Source organism: Danio rerio, chromosome 9 (genome assembly GCF_049306965.1).
Source record: "Danio rerio strain Tuebingen ecotype United States chromosome 9, GRCz12tu, whole genome shotgun sequence".
In the NCBI taxonomy this organism is placed as follows: domain Eukaryota; kingdom Metazoa; phylum Chordata; class Actinopteri; order Cypriniformes; family Danionidae; genus Danio; species Danio rerio.
The window spans coordinates 47,340,001-47,361,917 of record NC_133184.1 but is presented as its reverse complement, the minus strand read 5'-3'; the positions used below and the strand labels follow the sequence as shown (position 1 = coordinate 47,361,917).

The 21,917-nt window shown below is 38.1% G+C and overlaps 1 protein-coding gene and 1 long non-coding RNA gene across 4 annotated transcripts in view; both read right to left on the bottom strand.

Moving 5' to 3' along the window:
* Nucleotides 1-1,051: 1,051 nt before the first annotated feature.
* LOC141376197 (uncharacterized) lies at nt 1,052-11,257 on the bottom strand. The gene is made up of 3 exons (XR_012385610.1): nt 6,243-11,257; nt 4,506-5,602; nt 1,052-2,877 (listed from the first exon to the last, which is right to left on the bottom strand). It is a non-coding gene; the product is annotated as an uncharacterized lncRNA (long non-coding RNA).
* Nucleotides 11,258-11,707: 450 nt separating this feature from the next.
* Nucleotides 11,708-21,917, bottom strand: part of adarb1b (adenosine deaminase RNA specific B1b) — a 321,734-nt gene continuing 311,524 nt past the window's right edge. For all 3 annotated transcript variants that reach the window (XM_682018.11, XM_021479019.3, XM_021479018.3), the window contains 3 exons: nt 18,311-18,492; nt 13,957-14,135; nt 11,708-13,615 (listed from right to left, as the gene is read on the bottom strand). In XM_682018.11, the coding sequence (XP_687110.6) occupies nt 13,439-13,615; nt 13,957-14,135; nt 18,311-18,492 (538 nt within the window). In that variant the 3' untranslated portion in view covers nt 11,708-13,438. The remainder of the gene's footprint in view (nt 13,616-13,956; nt 14,136-18,310; nt 18,493-21,917) is intronic.

Here is a 21,917-nt window from a genome sequence, read left to right as displayed (position 1 = left end):
TGTCAAGATCCCACTGATATCTTTGCACCTTTCCTATAAATACTCAACTCAGATCAAACAGCTGTAAATTCATATAGTTGTTTGTTCTGAGTTGAATATTTAAGGGAAAGGAGCAAAGATATCATTGGGATCTTGTAGCCAGGATGAACTGTTGCAGAGTGTGAATCTCTGAGCTTTAGCTGCAATGTACTGTACTTTATACATTTATAACTGTTGGATTTCTCTTTGAGTAATTGATGTTATACATTTCCGAACTGGCCTTTTATTCTTCGATTCTGTAACTGGCATGATACACTTTCATCTGAAAAATAAAGTGTTAAGTTTTGATCCATTCCGAATTCTCCTGAAATCTTTTAAATCCAGTAGATTAAGTGGAGTCTGCGCCTCCACACTGAAAAAAGTGTTGCATGCAGAACTGTTGCAAACAATTTATTTGTGTTGAATTTAAGTTTAGTAATGTTCAACTTAATTTGTTTGTTTAAATTCAGCCCAAATAAATTGTTTACAACCTCTTAACGTAAAGAATTGAGTAAATCCAAGGAATTATCTTTGAATAAATTTTTTCAGTGCACTATGTTTGTGACGTGATTATATTCGTATTATGCAATGTGGCGCAATCTCTTAATCATTAAATCACTGATATTAGTGATTGTATGGAATTTACTCAATTAACTACTCTTTTAGGATGAGTGAGCAGGAGGCAACCAGACTATTTGAGTATTAGTTAACCCTACACCCCCTCACTAACTTCAGAAAGTTGAGATAATGTCTTTGAGAAGAAACATCTTTACTGAATGAGCACTGTGCTACGTCCGACAGATCGCACTGTCTTTCTTTTCTTTCTCATTTCTGCTTTTAAGCATTTTTTGTTCTTTTAATCATTTTTATTTTCTTGTCTCTTGTCTTTCATTCTTGTTTTTGTAAAGCCATTATTGTAAAGCTTTGAATTACCATTAAGAAATGTGCTATTTAAATAAACTTGCCTTGCCTTGAAGCAAACATGCAAATCAAATAAACCAGAAACTAAGGAGACAAAAAAATGACACCAGTATGCAAAGGTAAACTAAGATCATTTTTATTCCTTTGTTTTTTTCCTTGTGTATATATAGATCTATTTTTTGTTCCTTTTTTTCTACATACAAGTCCATTTTTAAAGTATGTCGTCATGCTGGGTGCAGCTTCGGTGAAGTAGCTCATGCAGGTGACCCATGTGGATATTACGAAGGACAGGCAAAAGACGGGGTGGACCAAGTCCGAGATCGAGCTTGACCACCGCCGAACTCCACTGTACAGTCACCAAATCACAAGACGTTTAGAAACGGGCCGGTCAGGACCAGGGGGGACGAAAGTCAGGACTTTTCGTGAAGACACGGCTCAGATTCCCAAAAGAACAACAACAAAAAAAGGGAAGAAAAACGTGACATCATCCACTGGCGCCATCTTGCGCCATCAAAATCCCCCCCAAAACAGACAGCAGGAGAGGTGAAAATGAAAATAAAATGATGCAAAAGAAAGAAACTATATTTTTTTCATAAGTCTCCCGTCCTTGAAAAATGTCACCAGCAGAAAGATCTACTTTTTGCTGAGCCACATTTACGTAGAACCGACTGTGCTCATTAATTTCAGGCCGTAATCGTTTCCATTAGAGCAAAAAGGAGCCAAAGTCTACAGTCATTAATCATTACAGTACTGCAGATCCCTGAACGCTCACATGGGTCCGTCAGAAAATACATTACAGGACAAGGACACGGCCGCCCTGGCATTTCGAGACCTTAAAAACGAAAATGCATGTTGCTTTTTGAGTGGAAAAACAAAATGAAAATTAGTAGCACATACGGAAGGGGTCTAACTGTATCAGAGAGGGTCACGATATATTTACAGCAGTACATCCATCTGTGAACCAGAATACTGAGAAAGACAATCCTGTCCTAAATCCAGTCCTGACTGATCCAACTCAAATGCACATCTTGGAAAAAGAATACAAATAAAAATACATTAGCAAATATAAAAACAACACAACTCAAACCGAGGCAGGACCGTAAAATGCTGAACAATCTTTGCACCAATAACCGTTTTGTTTTTTAAAAAATACTCTCAATTTGTTTAAACGCTTCCAAAGGAAAATAAATTGACATCTTTGGTGAAGATTCCACAGCAATCTCTCAGTCTTGTTGCCGAAACTTCTCTGCAGAATGCCGACTGGGCTCAGCAGCAGGTGCACGAAACAAACACACTCAAACCAACGGACAGACGGACGAACTCGCATACTGCTGGTTTCTTTAAAAGATTTGAAAGCAACAAAATATCCTGCTGGAAAAACCTGATGCCATTGATGGGGGGGGGGGGGGGGGGTGAAATTAAAGCAATGGCAGAGTGTGATGAGACTAAACAAAGCAGCATTTAGTACTATTACCACAATATACTTGTCAATGGAGGGATTCTACATATTTTAAACTGAAACACTGGCCAATTTAGTGTTGGAGGTTTCATTGCTAAATTTGGCGCATCAGGACTACTGAACCATTCTGAAGGACCATGTGCACACAATGGTTTTAAACATTGGATACTGAAGGCGGTGACAAGTATCAGGATGATAATGCACTAATACAAACAGCAAGACTGGTGACAGAGTGGTTTGATGAACTTAAAGCTGAACATCCTCCATGGCCTGCACAGTCACCAGATCTAAATATTATTGAGCCACTTTGGGGTGTTTTGGAGGAAACATTTAACTCCACCAGCATTAAATCAAAACCTGGCCACTTATCTGCAAGAAGAATGGCTCAAAATCCTTCTGGATACTGTGCAGGATTTGTATGGGTCACTCTCAAGACGAATTGATGCTGTACTGGACGCAAAAGAAGCCCCTACACCATACTAATGAATTATTGGGCTTTAAAACCAGTTTCATTGTCCAACAACTGTATGTCAGATAATCTAATAATCCATATTGAGAATATATGACAGCATATTAGAGTAAAGATTCCACAGAAATCTCTCAGTCTTGTTGCCGAATTTTCTCTGCAGAATGTCTACTGGGCTCAGCAGCAGGTACACAGAACAAACACACTCAAACCAACGGACAAACTCGCATACTGCTGGTTTCTTTAAAAGATTTAAAATCAACAAAATATCCTGCTGGAGAAACCTGATGCCATCGAAGGGGGGTTGGGGAATGGAATGATAGCATTGGCAGAGTGTGATGAGACAAAACAAAGCAGCATTTAGTACTAATACCACAATATACTTGTCAGACACCAAGTAGGGATTCTGTATATTTTAAACTGAAACACTTGCCAATTTGGTATTGGACGTTTCATGGCTAAATTTGGCGCATCAGGACTACCAAACCATTCTGGAGGACCATGTGTACCCAATGGTTCAAACATTGGATCCTGAAGGCAGTGCCATGTATCAGAAAGACAATACACCAAAACAGACAGCAAGACTGGTGACAGAGTGGTTTGATGAACTTGAAAGTGAAGTTGAACATCTCCCATGGCCTGCACAGTCACCAGATGTAAATATTATTGAGCCACTTTGGGGTGTTTTGGAGGAAACGATTACCTCCACCAGCATTAAATCAAAACCTGGCCACTATTCTGCAAGAAGAATGACTCAAAATCCTTCTGGATACTGTGCAGGACTAGTGTCTGTAATTGTCAAGATGCTGTACTGGACTCAAAAGGAGGCCCTACACCAGGGGTCTCAAACTCGCGGCCCGCGGGCCATTTGCGGCCCTCAGTGCAATATTTTGTGGCCCGCGCCGACCGCTGTACACTGACAGAATCAGCGGAGCGGGGAGCGCTCTGTACCGCTCTGTACTCTGTTCTATCCGTACACATCGGTCACTGGCATTCCCCGCCCGCCGTGTAAACAAAGGGGCGGGGATGCCTGTGACGTCACCACGCACCCCGCCCCTTTGTTAGACGCTGTGACGGGCGGGAAGTGTAGGAGGGAACTCGCGCCGGCCAGAACCAAGGTAAGCTGTTCCCGCCCCTGCCTGCCACTTAGCTACCTATCTGCATCCTGCCACCTACCTAGCTATAGCCTGCATCTTATATATATTATAGGTAGATACAGACTGGTACAGACTGATGTGACTGGAGTGGGGTGGGGGTGTTTTATTTATACATATATACGCCTTTTTTTTAGGTGAGGGAATGGAAGTTTTGAGTGAGTTCCCGCAAGCCATACTGAGGGTCTCAACTGCTTCCGCTCTAAAGCCAAATGTGGTTCAGATTTGTGAGAAGAAGCGCTGTCAAGTCTCTGGCAGCAAGGAGTAGGCAAAAAATGCCATGTTCAGAAGAGCTGTTCATAATCTTCACTCAATGTTCTATTAATGTTCAGGACACTTCATGTTCAGAAGAAATAATTAAAACTGTTAATAATGACATTTGAGGACTTTTTTTTGTAAAATCCCTTATGCGGCCCAGCCTTATCCAGACTTTGCCTCCTGCGGCCCCCAGGTAAATTGAGTTTGAGACCCCTGCCCTACACCATACCTATGAATTATCGGGTTCTAAAACCAGTTTCATTGTCCAACTCCTGTATGTCAAATAATCTAATAATCCATATTGAGAATATATGAGAGTATATTAGAGTCACGATTCTACAGCAATCTCTTAGTCTTGTTGCCGAATTTCCTCTGCAGAATGCCGACTGGGCTCAGCAGCAGGTACACAAAACAAACACACACAAACCAATGGACAAACTCGCATACTGCTGGTTTCTTTAAAAGATTTGAAATCAACAAAATATCCTGCTGGAGAAACCTGATGCTACCGAGGTGGGTTCGGGAATGGAATGATAGCATTGGCAGAGTGTGATGAGGATCTGATTACATGGAAGAGCACAGTCTGTGGCCCATCATTACTGTAAAAGTCGCATTTACAGTGCTGGGCTTGATGGCCAATTCTGATTGGTTGACCATATGTGATTCCAGCTTACATCTTTTAAAACTGACCAATATCTGCACCTAAGATACTGACCCAGAAAAGCATATGCTGGAAAGGAAGTATAAATGGTGCGATTTAAAATTTTTTTTTAAAGGTCAGCCAAAATTTAGAGTTAAAGGGCAGAGGGAAAAAAGATGACGACAGACTTCGTCTTCTAATAATGTGACATCAAAAAGTCGTGCGATCTCAATTCGTGTATGAGTTGATGAAATTCATCACCATCACTTATTCAGCAATGGATTGGATTGACGGGAATATCATATCCGTCTGTTCACAAAGCAGACACAAGTGCATATGACATTAATTTCCATATATGAATGAGGCTTGAAACCAATTGGTTAACATAAGTAATATCTGTTCCACATTGAAAGAAATGAAACTAAAATGGGGGATTTGAATCTATTGTAAATGCGGCCATATATTTGAATGATTTAAAGGAATAGCTCACCTAAAAATTGCCTAAAATTGTCATGCCAAACCTGTGCACTGTTTTGTTTTCCTTGACTAAAACAATAGAAATCTTTAAGAAAATGTTATAAAAGCTTTTAATTGTGGCCATGGTGTAAAACTTGCAAAATAGAAAATCAAACCAACTTAAAAGTGGTCAATATTTAGGACTCAGCCATTAAAAAAACATGGTAACACTTTATAATAACTACACACTATAAATAATTTATTAAGCATTAGCAAATAGTGAACTCATTATCTGTTAAGCATTAATTCTACATTATTAAGCGTTAGTAAGCAGTTTATAACTGCAGCTATAAATGCTCCATTCTTGACTTATAAGCACCTATATAATGTGGTTAATAATTGTATTTTCATACTTAGTTAATGATTTAATTAGATTTTTTACTTTAGATTAGGTCACAAAACGGCATGAAGTTGAGTTAATAATGCATTTATTAACATATTAGTTACTATTAGTATATGCCGGAATAATAAGACATATAAACGTTGATTTCAATAGTTTATTAATCATTTACTAACTCATTCTGAATGGTCATGAAAACCCTCAACTACTCTTAAATACAAACGGTTTGTAAATAATTTGATAATTTAGTAATGAAAAATAAATCATTAACTAAGTATGAAAATACAATTATTAACCACATTATATAGGTGCTTATAAGTCAAGAATGGAGCATTTGTAGCTGCAGTTATAAACTGCTTACTAACGTTTATTAATGTAGAGTTAATGCTTAACAGACAATGAATTCACTATTTGCTAATGCTTAATAAATGATTTATAGTGTGTAGTTATTATAAAGTGTTACCAAAAACATTTATATTGATAGAGCTCTATAAAAAAGCTCTCAAATGTTATTTTAAATGTACTAACGATGGAAAAATTAATTAAATCTGCAATAAATTGATTAAAAGACATATGTCTACATTGTTATAAACTATTTTAGTTTTAATTAAGCGCTAATCTTTTTTATTTTTTGTCATTCAGAAATAATCTGTCTTGGTCATATAAATGTAGTCCAAACCTTTGAATGGTAATGTAGAGCATATTACAAACTTGTATACTAAAGTGTGAAAATTCTTACATTTTAGTCTCGCAAAAGCTTTCTGAGTCATATAGAGTCATTTCATGCTGGTTTTATGGTGATGCTTTATCCTTTTTGAGCTTGATATACAGCATACAGGTTTGAAAGTGAACAAGGGTATGCATACATGACAACAGTCTACACAAACTTGCATAGGACTCTGTGTGAGTCCTAATGCCCCAGTATAGTGAAGGGAAAACTATACTATCAGTGAACGCAGTATTTTAAATGAGACGTTAATCCATGGTCATTAAAAATCCCATGTGACTCCTTGTAAAGAGTAGGGGTTGTAGCCCCGATATCCTAGCCAAATTCCCTCAATCGGCCCTTACCCATCATGGCCTCCCAATCATCCCCATCCACCGGATTGTCTCTATTACTGTCTCCCCACTCCACCAATAGCTAGTGAGTGGTGAGCACACTGGCTGCTGTCATATCATCCATAAACAATGCACACTGATGGTGGTATGGAGAGACCCCCCTCACGATTGTGAAGCGCTTTGGGTGTATGGTCATACAAGGTAAATGCGCTATATAAACACAGATTACATTACACCTCAAAATGATCAAATTTAATGATCAAATAGTCCAAATTATCACTATTCCTTCACACAGATCTGTGAAAATAAGTAAACGTGGTGTATTACACAAGCCGAGTCAGTAGGTGGCGATGTCACTTTGTAAAGAAACACTATGCTACTTTGCACATACTGTATGGTCGTGCATTCACCCATTGTTGTTAGGTACTTGCTCGTGCCTATAAACTAAACACATAAGGGCAGGGGGATACCAAGCCAATGCCAGATAACCTGTGGCGATGAAAACCAACTGTGTTGTCACCTTATGTTGGCTCGCATCTGGACCAAAAACCTGCCCATAAACACACTAAACGGATGGTAGCTGAGAGAATTAGGCTCTCTACAGCCGGAGGTGGCAGTATTGAACTTTTCGAGTTCAACAAAAAGAAACTAAACATCCGACGCACATGTGCAAAGAGTAAACAAAGCAACATTCATTATCACAATATACTTGTCAGTCACCATGGAGGGATTCTACCTATTTTAAACTGAAACACTCGCCATATTAGTGTTGGGGGTTTCATTTGGTGCATCACTGCCAAGGAATACCGAACCATTCTGGAGGACCATGTGCACCCAAACATTGCATCCTAAAGGCGGTCCCATGCAGAGTGTTAATACACCAATACACACAGCAAGACTGGTGACAGAGTAGTTTTGTGAACATGAAAGTGGAGTTGAACATCTGCGATGGCCTGCACAGTCATCCGATCTAAATACTATTGAGTCACTTTGGGTTTTTTTGAAGGAGCGAGTTAGGAAATGTGTTCCTCCACCAGCATCATGTAGTGACCTGGCCACTATTCTGCAAGAATGGCTCAAAATCATTCTGGATACTGTGCAGGACTTGTAATCTATCATTCCCATGACCAATTGATGCTGTATTGGTCGCAAAAGTAGGCCCTACACCATACTAATTAATGTGGTCTTAAATCAGTTAAGTGTTTTAGTTTCATTGTCGGACCCCTGGATGTCAGATAATCTAATAATCCATATCTAGAATATATGACGTCATATTAAAAATACTTAGCAAAATCACAGCTGGCTTCTTTGTGTTCCTTATTTAATTGAATTGTTTACTTGCTGCATCGCTTCGGTTTTTGTTCTCACTCTCTGATTCACTGCTGAATAACCATCAGATCGATCTCTTGCGGCCCATTTACACAGGGTTCAGCGTCAACGCTTGACAGAGGGGGTGTCTGAAGTTGGGGCTGCTGCGATCGTAATAGCAGTGTCAGCCAATGAACTTAGTCAGCAATCTGTTGTCTTGAGCTGGTGTATTTGTACACAGCAATTTGATTGGCTGACGCTTCCTTTAACATTTAAAAAGTTGAGAAAGTCCCAACTTCTGCAGTTAGCAATGCCTCTGAAAGCGGCGCTGATGGATCCACAATGTAGTTCAGCAACGTCTGACGCCACCCATTCAAAGAAAATGGGAAGCACTGAAGCTGATGCCCCGTGTGAATGGGGCGTTGAGCCTATGGCTGATTCGACATGCTAAATTGAGCCAACAAGCTTTGACGTTAAACCGACAAGCAGCGACATGTGGAACACACCAAACCAACTAGCTGGACCGGACTTGGTGTGTCCCGGCTTTAACACGCAATTTAAATTCCAGAAATATCGTAAGCATTGCCCCTTGAAACACCCCTAAAAGTGTGTTTTCCAGCTCCCAAAATGCAGTTGTTATCATGTAAAGATACCCTAACTCACAAAATGTTCATTTTGGGTGAGCTATTTCTTTTAATACCGATGCAGTCTTGTGTCTCTCAGTTTTTTTTAATGTTTGAAATGTTACAAGGCCCACCAGGAGTTTATATTATACAGCAACACTCCTGGAATCTGAAAACCACCAAAGCCCAAGTTAAAAAATAAAAATAAAAAAGAATGATCAGAACAGAAAGTAGTTCTGCTACCCAGCTTTCTATAACCTTACCAGTCAAACATGCTGCACTGGATACGCCATAAATCAAAGAGCACCTGAGCTCCAAACCTTCCTACAGCAGAAACCTCGTCCTCAAGGACAGTCTTACAGAAGCCGTCTCTGAGGAGGAATGTAGGCATTCAGGTCTGTGCAGGAAAAAAATAATAAAACATCCTTAAAACAAGACGCAAGGATAAAGTGAAAGTCAGAGTCACCCCTGCAAACCCTCGCTTCCGCATGCAGAGATGGCGTCATCAATAATAAACGTGCATTTTTCGGACCATTCTGCCATCTTAAAAAAACTCCCACTATGCCACGCTCTCAAATCTGCAGTGACTAAATGCAGCATGAATGTTGAAGGAATAGTTCAACCAAACTGGAGGCCCCGATATAGTTCAAGTTGACTGGACATGATTTCAAACAAAACCGAGCCAAAGGGAAGTTAGTTTGGAGTTTGAAATCGCTTGTCAATGACTAAGCTCTGGCTGGTAAACCAACATTTATATAATAGGTAGGTGTGAATATTCTCAGCTACGATCACATCACAACAATGTATGCAAAACTGTATTAACGTTTCACGTTTACACGGCAACGTTTTCAAAATGATCCATGTTTATATGGACATATGTTTACACGTTCTCCGGCCTCCAGTGCCTAGACTGGAACTCTGGGCAAGTAGTTTGACCAGAGGAGAAAGGGTCATGCCCTAATTGAGCCTGGTTTCTCTTAAGGTTTTTTCCTTCACTTTGATAATTGGTGAAGTTTTGTTCCTCGCCGCTGTCGCCACTGGCTTGCGTGGTTTGGGACATGTGGAGTTGCGCATCGATAGATTTACTCTTCAGTGTTTTGACCTTCAGCAGTGAAATTTAAACTTAACTGAACTGGACTAGCACAGTCTCAATTTACTATAATCTTCTATGTTAAGCTGCTTTTACACAATCTACATTGTAAAAGTGCTATATAAGTAAAGATTAATTGAATTGACTATTTAAAAACAACCAAAAACGTAGAATTTAAAGTGCGTGTAAGATATGTCACCATTATTGGTTGTACATCCATGTGAAGCAAATTCCAACTTTGCCGAAGAAATGTTACATAAGTTGCAACTGTCATGGTAAATACATAAGTTGCAACTTCGCCATTGTTGTGTGTTTGCACTTCCCTATGTACACGCATGATGTCACTGATTTCAAAGACTCGTTTTTGAGTGTTTACTCGAACAAAAAAATGGCAGCATTTCTGAAAACTTTGCAACTATTTTAGATGTTTTAGTCACAAAAATGCTATTATCGTGTAAACCAGAGGTCCTCAACCACTGGACCGTATTCAATACCAGTCCGTGGATAAATTGGCACCTGAACGTACAAGAAATCATTAATTTCGTTTTATTTATTATCTGAGTCTAAAAGATCTTTATTTTAAACAGTCTTTTATTTTGAAAAATGACTGTATTCTCTGGGTTACATCTAAGTCACCTGAGTGCCCAAATTTATCCCACAATGAGCAAAATTTGTAAGAAACAGACGTTTTTGGAAAGTTTCTTTGCAAACGGGAAAAGGCCTAGTGAGAGACCCACGAACTACCAAAAAATTGGATCTGCAACCCATCTGTCAACAAATCAGGTGAATATACCATGGCTGTGCAAGAAGATCAACTGATGGAGATTGCAAATGACGGCAATTTTTAACAGCCATTTAAGGGCTGTTTGCATTACATGTAATTTTTTGTGCAAATTTGTTTTTTCCAATGGAGGCTTGCGTGCACAAGAGTAGTGACATGCTCACGCCTTCCAAACGCAACCAGTTGAATGAATTCCACGAGCGCACAGTGAGTCATGTGACAAGAATTGACTGATCAGCTTCATACTTTGTATGCAATATACACATTTCTGTAGACTAATTATCTCAGACAAACACAGAACACCCAAACACTGCAGTGCTTTGCAATTTTTTCTATAAGTAAAACTTGTATCAGAGTGACAGAATTGTTTTGTCAGCTTGTCATTCTCTGAGAAAAGGGTTGATGGTCAACCTACGAAACACCCCTCCCCCGGTCCGTGGGAAAATTGTCAAGCGTTGACCGGTCCACGGTGCTAAAAAAGTTGAAGACCACTGGTGTAAACAATTTTTTTTTTGTGGAAAACGTTGTCGTTAAACATCTTCTATTGAAGTCAAACAAACATTGAAGTGCTTCATTTACAGTAAAATGTAAAATAATCATCGTAATTTGAAGTAGTTTTTCATACTTAATACTATAGTCAATGTTATTAAAGCGATTTAGAGTGTAGCTGCGTTCCAAATGGCACACTATACAGTATGCACTTCTATGCTATGTACTTATGCACTTACAAAATCAACAGCATAGTATATTAGTTTAGTGTAGTCCCAAATGGAACACTAATGATTTTTTTGATAAGTGGAAATTCAAACCATTGTCAAACCACGATGACATTTGACGGGTCCCAAATTACTGAAATAAGTGACCAAACTACCAAATAATACAAGCCATGAGTAGGGCCAGACAGAATCTGCGGACGTTTTTTGCTATTTCTGCAAAGAATTTTGGTAAAAATCTGCAGATTTCTGAGGAATTATTTTGGGAGTATCCAGCGGAGTATCATAACTTACACTTTAATATATTAAATAAAAAGTAATACATTACTAAATAAAAACTGAATAAATTCCGATTTACACATTTACTCAAGTAAATAAACAGAATTTATAATGGGCTAAAAAACTTCAGAAATCTGCGGAATTCTGCGGAAAATCTGTGGAAAATCTGCGGAATTCTGAGCGCGCAGATTCCGTGTGGGCCTAGCCATGAGTATAACCGTGGTATAATCACTCTCGTAGGAGAATTTTGCTTTCACAAGCCAAAATAAACAAAATAATCCAACATCAGAGTTCGAAAGTTCCGCCTCTTCTGCTATGTGAGCAAAGCTGTGATCATTAAGTTCGTACAACAATTGAATAAGTGCATCTTCTGGGTATTTAGAGTGCACTTATTATTTTTATAATAAGCACTACCTACTCAAATAGAGCATACATATGCATTTTGGGATGCACCTTATGTGTATGCAGTGTTATGAACGTGATATATTCACATTGTTAATGTTTTTGTATATTTGTTTTTAACAGGAAAGTGAAAACCGTAATACCAATTCACCTTAACGTCAACCTCAGCAGTATACTGTAGAGATTGGGATGTTGATGATCAAATCGCGACAACGGTATTTACGTTTTTTTATTGTAGACCGAAGCGAAGAATGGAGAACAACTTTGAGCACATCGGGGCATTTACTCTCCTCCATGTCATATCAAAAGGATAATGACTCCAGGTTAGGTCGGTTTCTCTTGCAAAGATTTATCTGACGTGGAATAAAGTAATGCAAACTTTTATGGAGTGAAATATTTGGCTGCACTATTCCTTCAACAGAAGTTTATCATCTCGATCGCATCAGCAGATCAGGCTCTCTAGGAAATCTGCAATTCAAGTGATCCATGCGGTTTAAAGTCAATACAGCGTAGAAACGTAAAAATGAAGTAGGGCTTCTAAAATGGTCCATCGCAGGCCCAGCTAAAGGGCTTTCATTGAGCGCAATTCGCAACATGCATTTAAGACCTCTGTGAAATTCAAACAGCAACAACACATCATTTAATAACATCAATGCACTTCGGTTGCATCCATTTTCCAATTAACCACTCGGGAATACAGTTGCTCATATGCAAAAAAAAAAAAGTTCAAGTTTCCCTCCGAGGTCAAATTAAAAATCGACTAGAAAAACGGCGCACGCTAACTCTACACTAAAGTCCTGACAAAATAAGTCTATCTAAAGGGATCATGCTGTATTAGTTATGACCTACGCGATAGAATTTCTTCCCCTTTTTAAAATCCGGAGGGAACGGAATAAAAAATAGAAATATGCTAATGGTTTTGCATATCAAGAAGAACCATGCTCAAAAAAGGTGAGCCAGCGTTTTTGGATAGGCTGGACCAGGAAACCTTCAGACCCGTGCGTACAGATGTGTGGTCGACCTTTAGCCACGTAACGTGCACATTTACGGCATCAAGGTTTTGTCGGCACCACTCTCTCTTACGGAAAGGAACTAAAAGAAACTAAAAAAACACACTTTTTTCCAGTTACAAATGACATTACGTCCTGTTATCAGCTGAAGGCTAATACCGCTAACTTCAAAACAAACGTACGTTAGATGACAATCTGCTTCTAGATTACAAATTAAAAAGGCAGAGTCATGATTCACACAAAGAGAGCAAAATGACAGACACTAAAGGGCTCTTGGTTTGTCTGAGAACAAACAGCATCGCACACACACTTGCACGCGCACACACACACACTCTCTCGCACATCAAGTGAAGTATTAACAGCTGGTTGTTGTCATGTCCTGGTCTTTTTGTGTTCCCTCTTCAAGAGTTCAGTGAGAACTGGTCCTGTTCTATGGGTTTTTTCACCCAGGCTCCCAGGCCGGCTTTGTGAAAGGCCTTGATGAGCGTTTGCTTCGCCGTGTGATACTCCACTGCTGCTTGTTTGGCTTCATGGTACGAGCTGGGCTTGGGCACTTTGATTCGCAGAGTTGGTGAGAGCTGAGGAGACAAAAACAAACAAACAAAAAAACAGATAAACAATAGATCATGTGTTTGGTGAGTTTTAGGTGTTTGCTAGAAGTGCCATGACCACAGAGAGTCAGGAGCTCTGGAAGTCCAAAAGACGGTGCTAACTAACAGTATAGTGTCCCGTTTACTATACTGCGGCGTTTGGACTTACACAGACCACAGGTTGTGCGCCCCCTGCTGGCCTCTCTAACACTACTTCAAACAGCAACCTAGTTTTTCTATGTGGTCTCCCATCCAGGTATTGACCAGGCTCAGCCCTGCTTAGCTTCAGCAAGTAACCAGTCCTGGACTGCAGGGTGATATGGCTGTACCTTTGAGTGTAGTCTGACCCAGCGGCTGTAGAGAGCGTGTTTGCAGAGTCGTGATGCTCTGCCCATGTCATCTTTGCCTGTGGTGGCATTAATGACTTCTAGAGCCTGATCTCCCACCGTCCAGTTCACGCTGAAGTTTGGTGCCTTTCCTGGCTGACGGGCCTCAGCGTTACTGATTCCTGCAAACACACAAACACACACTCATTAAGCACAAAACAAAACCCAAACACGGCCTTGGCCAGCTTCGCTTTTCTGCATGAATAATGCATCAAGTCTGCCCCTTTTTATGCAGATTACTTAATATGAGACAATTTCCGAAAAAATAGGATGAAATGTATTTTAATAAACTGTGTTCAAGGTAGTTTATGAGGTCCATGATGTTTCCACTAACTTTTTATTCATTTTAAGAGGATTTTAAAGGATTATTATAAACAATATATATCTATATTTATATAAGGATATACAGTTAAAGTCAAAATTATTAGCCCTGCTGAATTATTAGCCCCCCTGTATATTTTCCCAGAGTTCATCAAGATTGTTTGGAGTCATCTTCAATGCCTCCTCCTTCATCTTACCCCAGACAAGCTCAATAATGTTTATGTCTGGTGACTGCGATAGCCAATCCTGGAGCACCTCGACCTTCTTTGCTTTCAGGAACTTTGATGTGAAGGCTGAAGCATGAGAAGGAGCGCTATCCTGCTGAAGAATTTGCCCTCTCCTGTGGTTTGTAATGTAATGGGCAGCACAAATGTCTTGATACCTCAGGCTGTTGATGCTGCTATTGACTCTGCAGATCTCTCACAAGCCCCCATTCTGAATGTAAGCCCAAACCCTGATTTTTCCTTCACCAAACTTGACTGATTTCTGTGAGAATCTTGGCTCCATGTGGGTTCCAATAGGTTTTCTGCAGTATTTGTGATGATCAAGATGCAGTTCAACAGATGACTCATCTGAAATATCTGCCTTCTGCCACTTTTCCATATGATCAACTAGAAGTCAAATTATTCTTTTTTGCTCTTACAACTGGGATTGATGACAAGACTTTTGTCAGGTAGTTTATTTTTCAGTATAAAGTGGTCTTCATAAACAAAAATATGGCTTGTGAGGGGGGTGGGTTTCTGTTAGTTTGTTTTTGTCTTTCTTTTTTTTGTATATTAATATGTGGACAAAATATGTAAAACTGAAAATCCTTCTTCCTGAATCTCTGTCTTAAATAAAACTTATTTGACAAAAATAAATAAATAAATAAAAATTAATGTTTGTAAACTTTCGGTAGTGTAAGAATCTGTACCATTTTGTGAATGCAAAAGAATATATAATATTAGCTATTGAGTAAATGGCTCATTAACGATATGCATTACCTCTACCTGCAGACTTCGTGGACAGAGTTGACAGATGTAGAAGTGTCACTCTTTTAAACTAGTGTTATGAAGCACAGGTCGAGTATGTGATGCTTCAACCTCCCACTGCACATCATCAAATGGAGATTTCAGCAGTAAGTCATTAAAAGCTAGATCTGCAGGAAATCTGATGTAACTCGCTGCAAAAGCAGTGCTGGGTGTCTCTCATGAGGCACAAAACAATGGGAGAAAGTATATTCACCATGTACTCAACTCACTGTATATTCTTCTCCAAAAGCAGAAGACATTTCCCTGATGACGATGAGGATTTAATGAGGAAATCTTAGTGTCTGCTTACATCCAGTGTTGAGCGGAAACTTGTAAAAGTTGTGCTTTTAGTAGCTTAACTATAGTCGACTTATAAAAAAAAAAAAAATCTTTTTCACATTAACCTGATGAAAACGCTACAAATGCCATCTGAATCTGCCCAGTCGTGATTGTAGCATTGGAACATTTGATTAATTCAGATAAATGTTTGTATTATTATTACTTTGGGGGGAAACAAAACAAAACTGGATGGGCCTAAAAATACAGTTGAATATATGTAAAGTTATTATAATAGTTCTGATCATTAGTATTTTTCAGAAATATAATCTCTGCTAATTAAATTTTTCCTTCTGCAATTCTGGCTAGGCACAATTACAAGTTTAAACTGAAAAATTCTGAGTGTACTGTATATTGGTAATTTTTGAGTGTATATTTAGACATTCTGAATTTATATCTGTCAATTTTTCACTCAAAACAATATTTTGTGTTGCTTGTTGAAACTACTTTAAAATGAGCTGAAACACAATTCTTGAGATTTCGTTTGGACAACTTAATAGTTTTATATTCAATCTACTTAAATTTGTAAAAACTATTAATCTAATTTAACTTAATTCCTCCAGGTTGTCCCAAATCAAACAGATTGTGTGAAACAGTGTACGTTCTAACAATATTTGGTAACACTTTAGTTTGTCACAATTCACACTATTAACAAACAATTAACTAGCACTACTAGCTTAATAAACTACCTATTAGCCTTTTATTAATCGCTAGTAGGGTAGAAGTTTGGTTTGGGCTTTGGGTAGGATTTGGCATGCAGAATAAGATCATACTTTATAACTACTAATGAACAGTTAATAACTTAATAATAGGCAGGTTATAAGCCAGTAGTTAATAGCATGAATTGTGACCTAAACTAAAGTGTTACCCAATATTTTATACTATTTAATTGATATGCAGCAATTCTTAGCACAATTCCATGTTTAAATCTAACAATTCTGAGTTTACATAAGCCAATTTAGAGTTTATATTTGGACATTCTGAATTTATATCTGTCAATTCTTACATTTGTAATATTATTTAATTTATATTCAGCAATTCTTAGCATAATTCCAAGTTTAAACAGAGCAATTCTGAGTTAATATCGGACATTTATCAATTTATACCAGGCAGTTCTGACCTCTTACATTTTTTTAAACGTATATCATTTCGTTTATATCCAGCAATTCTTACTTTACCTTAAACAAGCTTATATTTCTGAGTATATTTGTGGCATGTCTGGTTAAAATTCTTTGATTTATTTCATGCCATTATGAGTTTACATCTACCAATTCTTAGTTTACAAGTTTCAAACCGGACTTCTTGTAATTCTGAGTTTTTTTATTTGTGATGTCTCGCAAGACCATAACTCAAGATTTTGAGATACAATTCTTAGTTTGGAGAAAAAAAGTGCTGTTAATTAAGAGACGTTAACATGAAACTATAAGATATAGGCTGCGTCCGAAACCGCCTACTACTCAGTAGGTACTGTGTTTGAATTTAAACGTACTACTCGGTCGATAGAAAAGTACGTGCTATACAGTATGAATGTGAAAAGTATGAATGGAATTCGGACGTACTACATTCGCCATTTTGTCATGGTCACGTGACCTACCTGCGTCAATTGCGTCGCTTCACTTCCATTCATGAATTCTCTTGTAGGGCATTATGGGATAGCGCAGCGTGCATGGGATGCGCACTCCAGAATCTCGCCGGAAGTAGTCATCCGGGTACTTCTCGCATACTGATTTTCGAATTCTATGAATTCGCTCATACTACTCAGCTCGCATACTGATTTTAGCATACTATATAGTATGGAAGTATGCGGTTTCGGACACAGCCATAAACTCTCAAATTGTAGGAGAAAAATCTCAATGATGTCAATTTCATTATTTTCCATGGTGGAAATGAGCTTCCAAACACAATTCCAAGTTTAAATCGTGTAATTCTGAAATTTGTCCAGATCACTCTCGGGATTTAGCATGGTAATAAATATGTATATGGCAATGTTGATGTATTTGGTCTTGGCGGTATAGATCTGCTACTCTGCTGTTGCTGCTTTGATTATCATGGCAGAGCAAGTTCCGAGACCTGCTACTGTCAGTATATACATAGACATGACGTATAGAATACAACACGCTACTGCTGCAAATATAATATAAATGTAACCCCTGTAGCAGATCTGAACAAAGGTGGAGCTGGGGTTGAGGAGGGTCTCCGATATTCATTAAGATAGAACTCTTAGTTTGGAGAAAAAAAAGTGAGACATTAACATGCAACTATAAGACATAAACTCACAAAATGTTAGAGAAAAATGTAATCTATTCTTTTCTATGGGGGAAACAAGCGTGCATATTTCCCAGCCCCACTATACGCTTTTATCTGCTCTTTCTTTACAAATAAACCATGTATGAGGGATTGAGGGAAATCAGCAGGGGCCGTCTGGGATTTACGGCACACTATGAATTACGGAAACAGGCTGCCGGTGTGAGATGGAGAGCAGGGTCCATCTAAATTCCAGTAATTCATCAAAGCAGGAGGAAATTGAAGGCGAGTGTGAGGGAGAAAATTGCCCGTCCGGTAAATGATAATACAGTTTGACATGCTGCCATTTCCAATGATTTGGGAGTGTAAATGCGATGTTGTCTCACCGCTGAGCAGGGGCCGGTTGAGGGAGAATTGCTGCGGCAGGTCTTCGATGTCTGCGATGCGCTGGTACATTGCTCTGGACAGATGATCTGCGTGATACAGGCTGCCCAGGATGATGCTGGAGAAGTAGATGGGCTCGGAGAAGTAGCTCATCAGGGATCCCTGGATGCCCACCACGTTCCACCTGCACCCAAATACAAACAGGTAAACAACAAGTCAGAGCTTTGCTTCTTTAGGACAGAGGTTTCATATTGAGCATCGAGTGACAACCTTATAAAGCACAAATACTGTTCAACTGCTTAAAATCGGCTTTAGAATTTATTAACGTTGGTAAGCACTTAAAAGATCCAAAAGTATGCAAAAATAAAATTAAATAAATAAATATATAAACAAAAAAAATTATATATATATATATATATATATATATATATATATATATATATATATATATATATATATATATATATATATATATATATATATATATGATATGGCCTTATATCGACACTGGTGGGAGGTGTGCATTGTAGTGTCCTACCAGTTACAATATACAGCCATATCGCACTGCTACGAGTGTGATATTGAGTTTATACAACAGTTTGACGGCAAAATCGTGTTTATAAAAAAGAAAATTAAACAAAGAGAGGCTCAAAATTCTTTTGTATGAAGAACTACTTTCTTTTGCCATTCACTCACATCTACAGCTGACGTCAGAACAGAATAAACTGTTGCTACTTTGCAAACGTCCCTTTGGAGCTAGTATTTGAATGATTCTCTAGCATAATGTCTAAAGTGATGACAAAACGGGTGATTTTGCTCACATTTTAAGATTATAAGGCTGAACAACATGAAATGTCATCAGTCTAGAGACATTTCTCAGTATTTCTCTGTTGCAAACAGGAGATCACAATAATTATACTCGAAAAAGCCAATGCTGCGCGAACACTATTAGATTACTGCTGTGTTTGCGGACATCTGGCAGAAAGTTATGAGGTCATAAAGTTTGGTCCAACGTTAAGTCAATGGGACTTTTCCTAATTTTCTGAGTCAGTTTTCGGAAAACAGTTAATCGGATCAGTTGGAAAAGATATAGCAACCCGAGTCAAAACAGTTTGGAGGTTTGGAGTAAGTTTGGTGGTTGTAGTAGGAACGGTCTAGGAGGAAATGAATATAGAAATTAGTCTCAGAAAAAGAGAAAGACAGAAGAATTATAAGTTTATGTAGAATAACAGTTTGTTGGCTTTCTCAAGAAAAATTGACTGAACAGCAGTCTTGGTTAATCTGTTTTTTCTCTCTATAATGTAAAGCCAATAATGCATAAGCCAGAGGCTATGTATGAGAGAGTCTTACCTCTTACCCTCTTTATATATGTTGACGATGTCTGAGGGTGTCACCATACAAAATAAAAGCGCAGCTTTTCCTTTATCATGTCTTATTGCTCATCGTCATAAATTAAAATAGGAAAGCATGACAGCTGAGCGGGACTTCGCAAAATAAACCCTGAAACTCTGACCAATCAGAGAAGAGTTTACTCGCACGCGACTTGTTTTTAGCTATTTTGGTCCATTTAGAAACTTTGCCATGTAAACGCGAACCGCATCAAGAACAAAAATATACATTGTAACAATTTGAATCCGTGTTTCAGAACAAAAGAAAAGAATCGATCCACAGGTGTGAAAGCACCCCTTGGCACTAGACACACCAACCACATCATTATTGTACCAACTCCTCTTTACAAGAGTAAATCACGTTTTTTTAAGTAGAGTGCCTGAAGTATTTCCATCACTCTGACATAATGCATTCCTAATCTTGCACCATCTAAAACATCCGAAAAATTACCATGTAGATGAAGCTTATAAGACAATCAGGAACTACAAGAACACAAAACATGAAAGCCCACCCTCCCAAAAAATGCAATCTGGCCAGAAGCCCAGATGTGAATGATTTCCATCGGCTGGTATGAAAAGAAAGCACCAGTGGATAAAATTGTTCAATTAGCACTGTTCTTTCAAACGGGCTCATTTGCGCGTTTCCAGGTCTCAGACTTACCCACTGGGTCTCCATCCTCAATCAAAAGACCCAATCAAGTCGAAGTCTGCTCCGAAAACACCTGCTGGATGCAGCTGAGATCAAAAACCCAGACTCAAGTGATTGGACTTTCACTTCAGTTTGACCAATCAACAGCCACAGATGCCAAAAATACACAGTCCAGCTTCCCATTCTGTTAATGCAAATGCTCTGTTATCCAAGCATTAATCGACTTACTTAACTAAATATATATCTCAGAATGTGCATTTAAGATTTGAATCAGTTTGCAGTAATTTCGAGTTCGAGGGTTTGTTTGAATCAATAGGGCAGCTTAAGGTCTGTAAGCTCCACCCTTCTCTTCTCCACTCTACTCTGATTGGTTGGCTGGCCAGCTCTGTATTAATTGGTCATTTTGTATCTATTTCTGTCTAAGATAAAATATTTCAGAGTTTTCATATTCCACGGGGCAAATATACTACTTTAACCTCTTAAGGCCCGAGGTTTTTTTTAATTAGAATAAAAAACCTACGAATCATCTTTTGATATGATGTACTTTAAAAAAATGATGTTCATAAACAGTTTGTCAGAATTATTAGCCCCCCCTTTGATTTTTTTTCTCTTTTTTTTTTAGTTTTCCCAAAAATTTTTTACCAGAGCAAGGACATTTTCACAGTGTGCCTGATAACATTTTATTTCTTCTAGAGATAGTCTTCTTAGTTTTATTTCAGCCAGAAATAGAATAAAACCAGTTATTAATTTTTTAGAAACCATTTTATGGACAAATAATTAAGCTATTAATTATAGCTTTAAGCAAATTTTTTTTTCAATAGTCTACAGAACAAACCATCATTATACAATAACTTGGCTAACTTGGCTTGGCTAAACTATTATGTTTAGAAATGTGTTGAAAAAAATCTCAACGTTAAACAAAAAAAAAAATGGGGGAAAAAATAAACGAGGTCTAATAATTCAGAGTGGCTAATAATTCTGATTTCAAATGTATGTGGACTCTGTGGATAGAATTTCCATAAAAGACTTTTTCCTGACTTTTTTTATGCGTATTTAACATAGAATTTTTTTTTCTTGTTTTGACTATCAGAGAGAGTAAAACACAACATTTTTACCCATTTTGGACAGCTAAAAATAGCACATTTCATATGCTGCGAAACAGCTGCAGGATGACACTGTATGTCTGTAACAAAATATAAAGCATTCAAAGCATTTTAATTTATTCTAATTATTAATAGCCACTTAAGAGCTCAAATGTGCTGTCCATGTATGTGGAAACTCAAGCCCTAGGAGGTTAATCATGTTTGATGACAGGGAAAAGATTATAAAATATAATGTATGAGGTGATTCAGAGCAGACTCTTTCTTTTGAGAGACAGCATCTGTTTTTATCAGGTACTTTTTTTGATTAGACTGTTTAAACTAAAGGTCAGCTACGTTACAAACAGCTTTTTTTTTGAAAACTCCTGTTCTTTAAAGATTTAATGACATTACCCTGGAGATAATGCTTTTATTTGTGTGTAGAAACAGCTAGTTACTGAAATGGGTCCCACTTTACTTTAAGTGTCCTTAA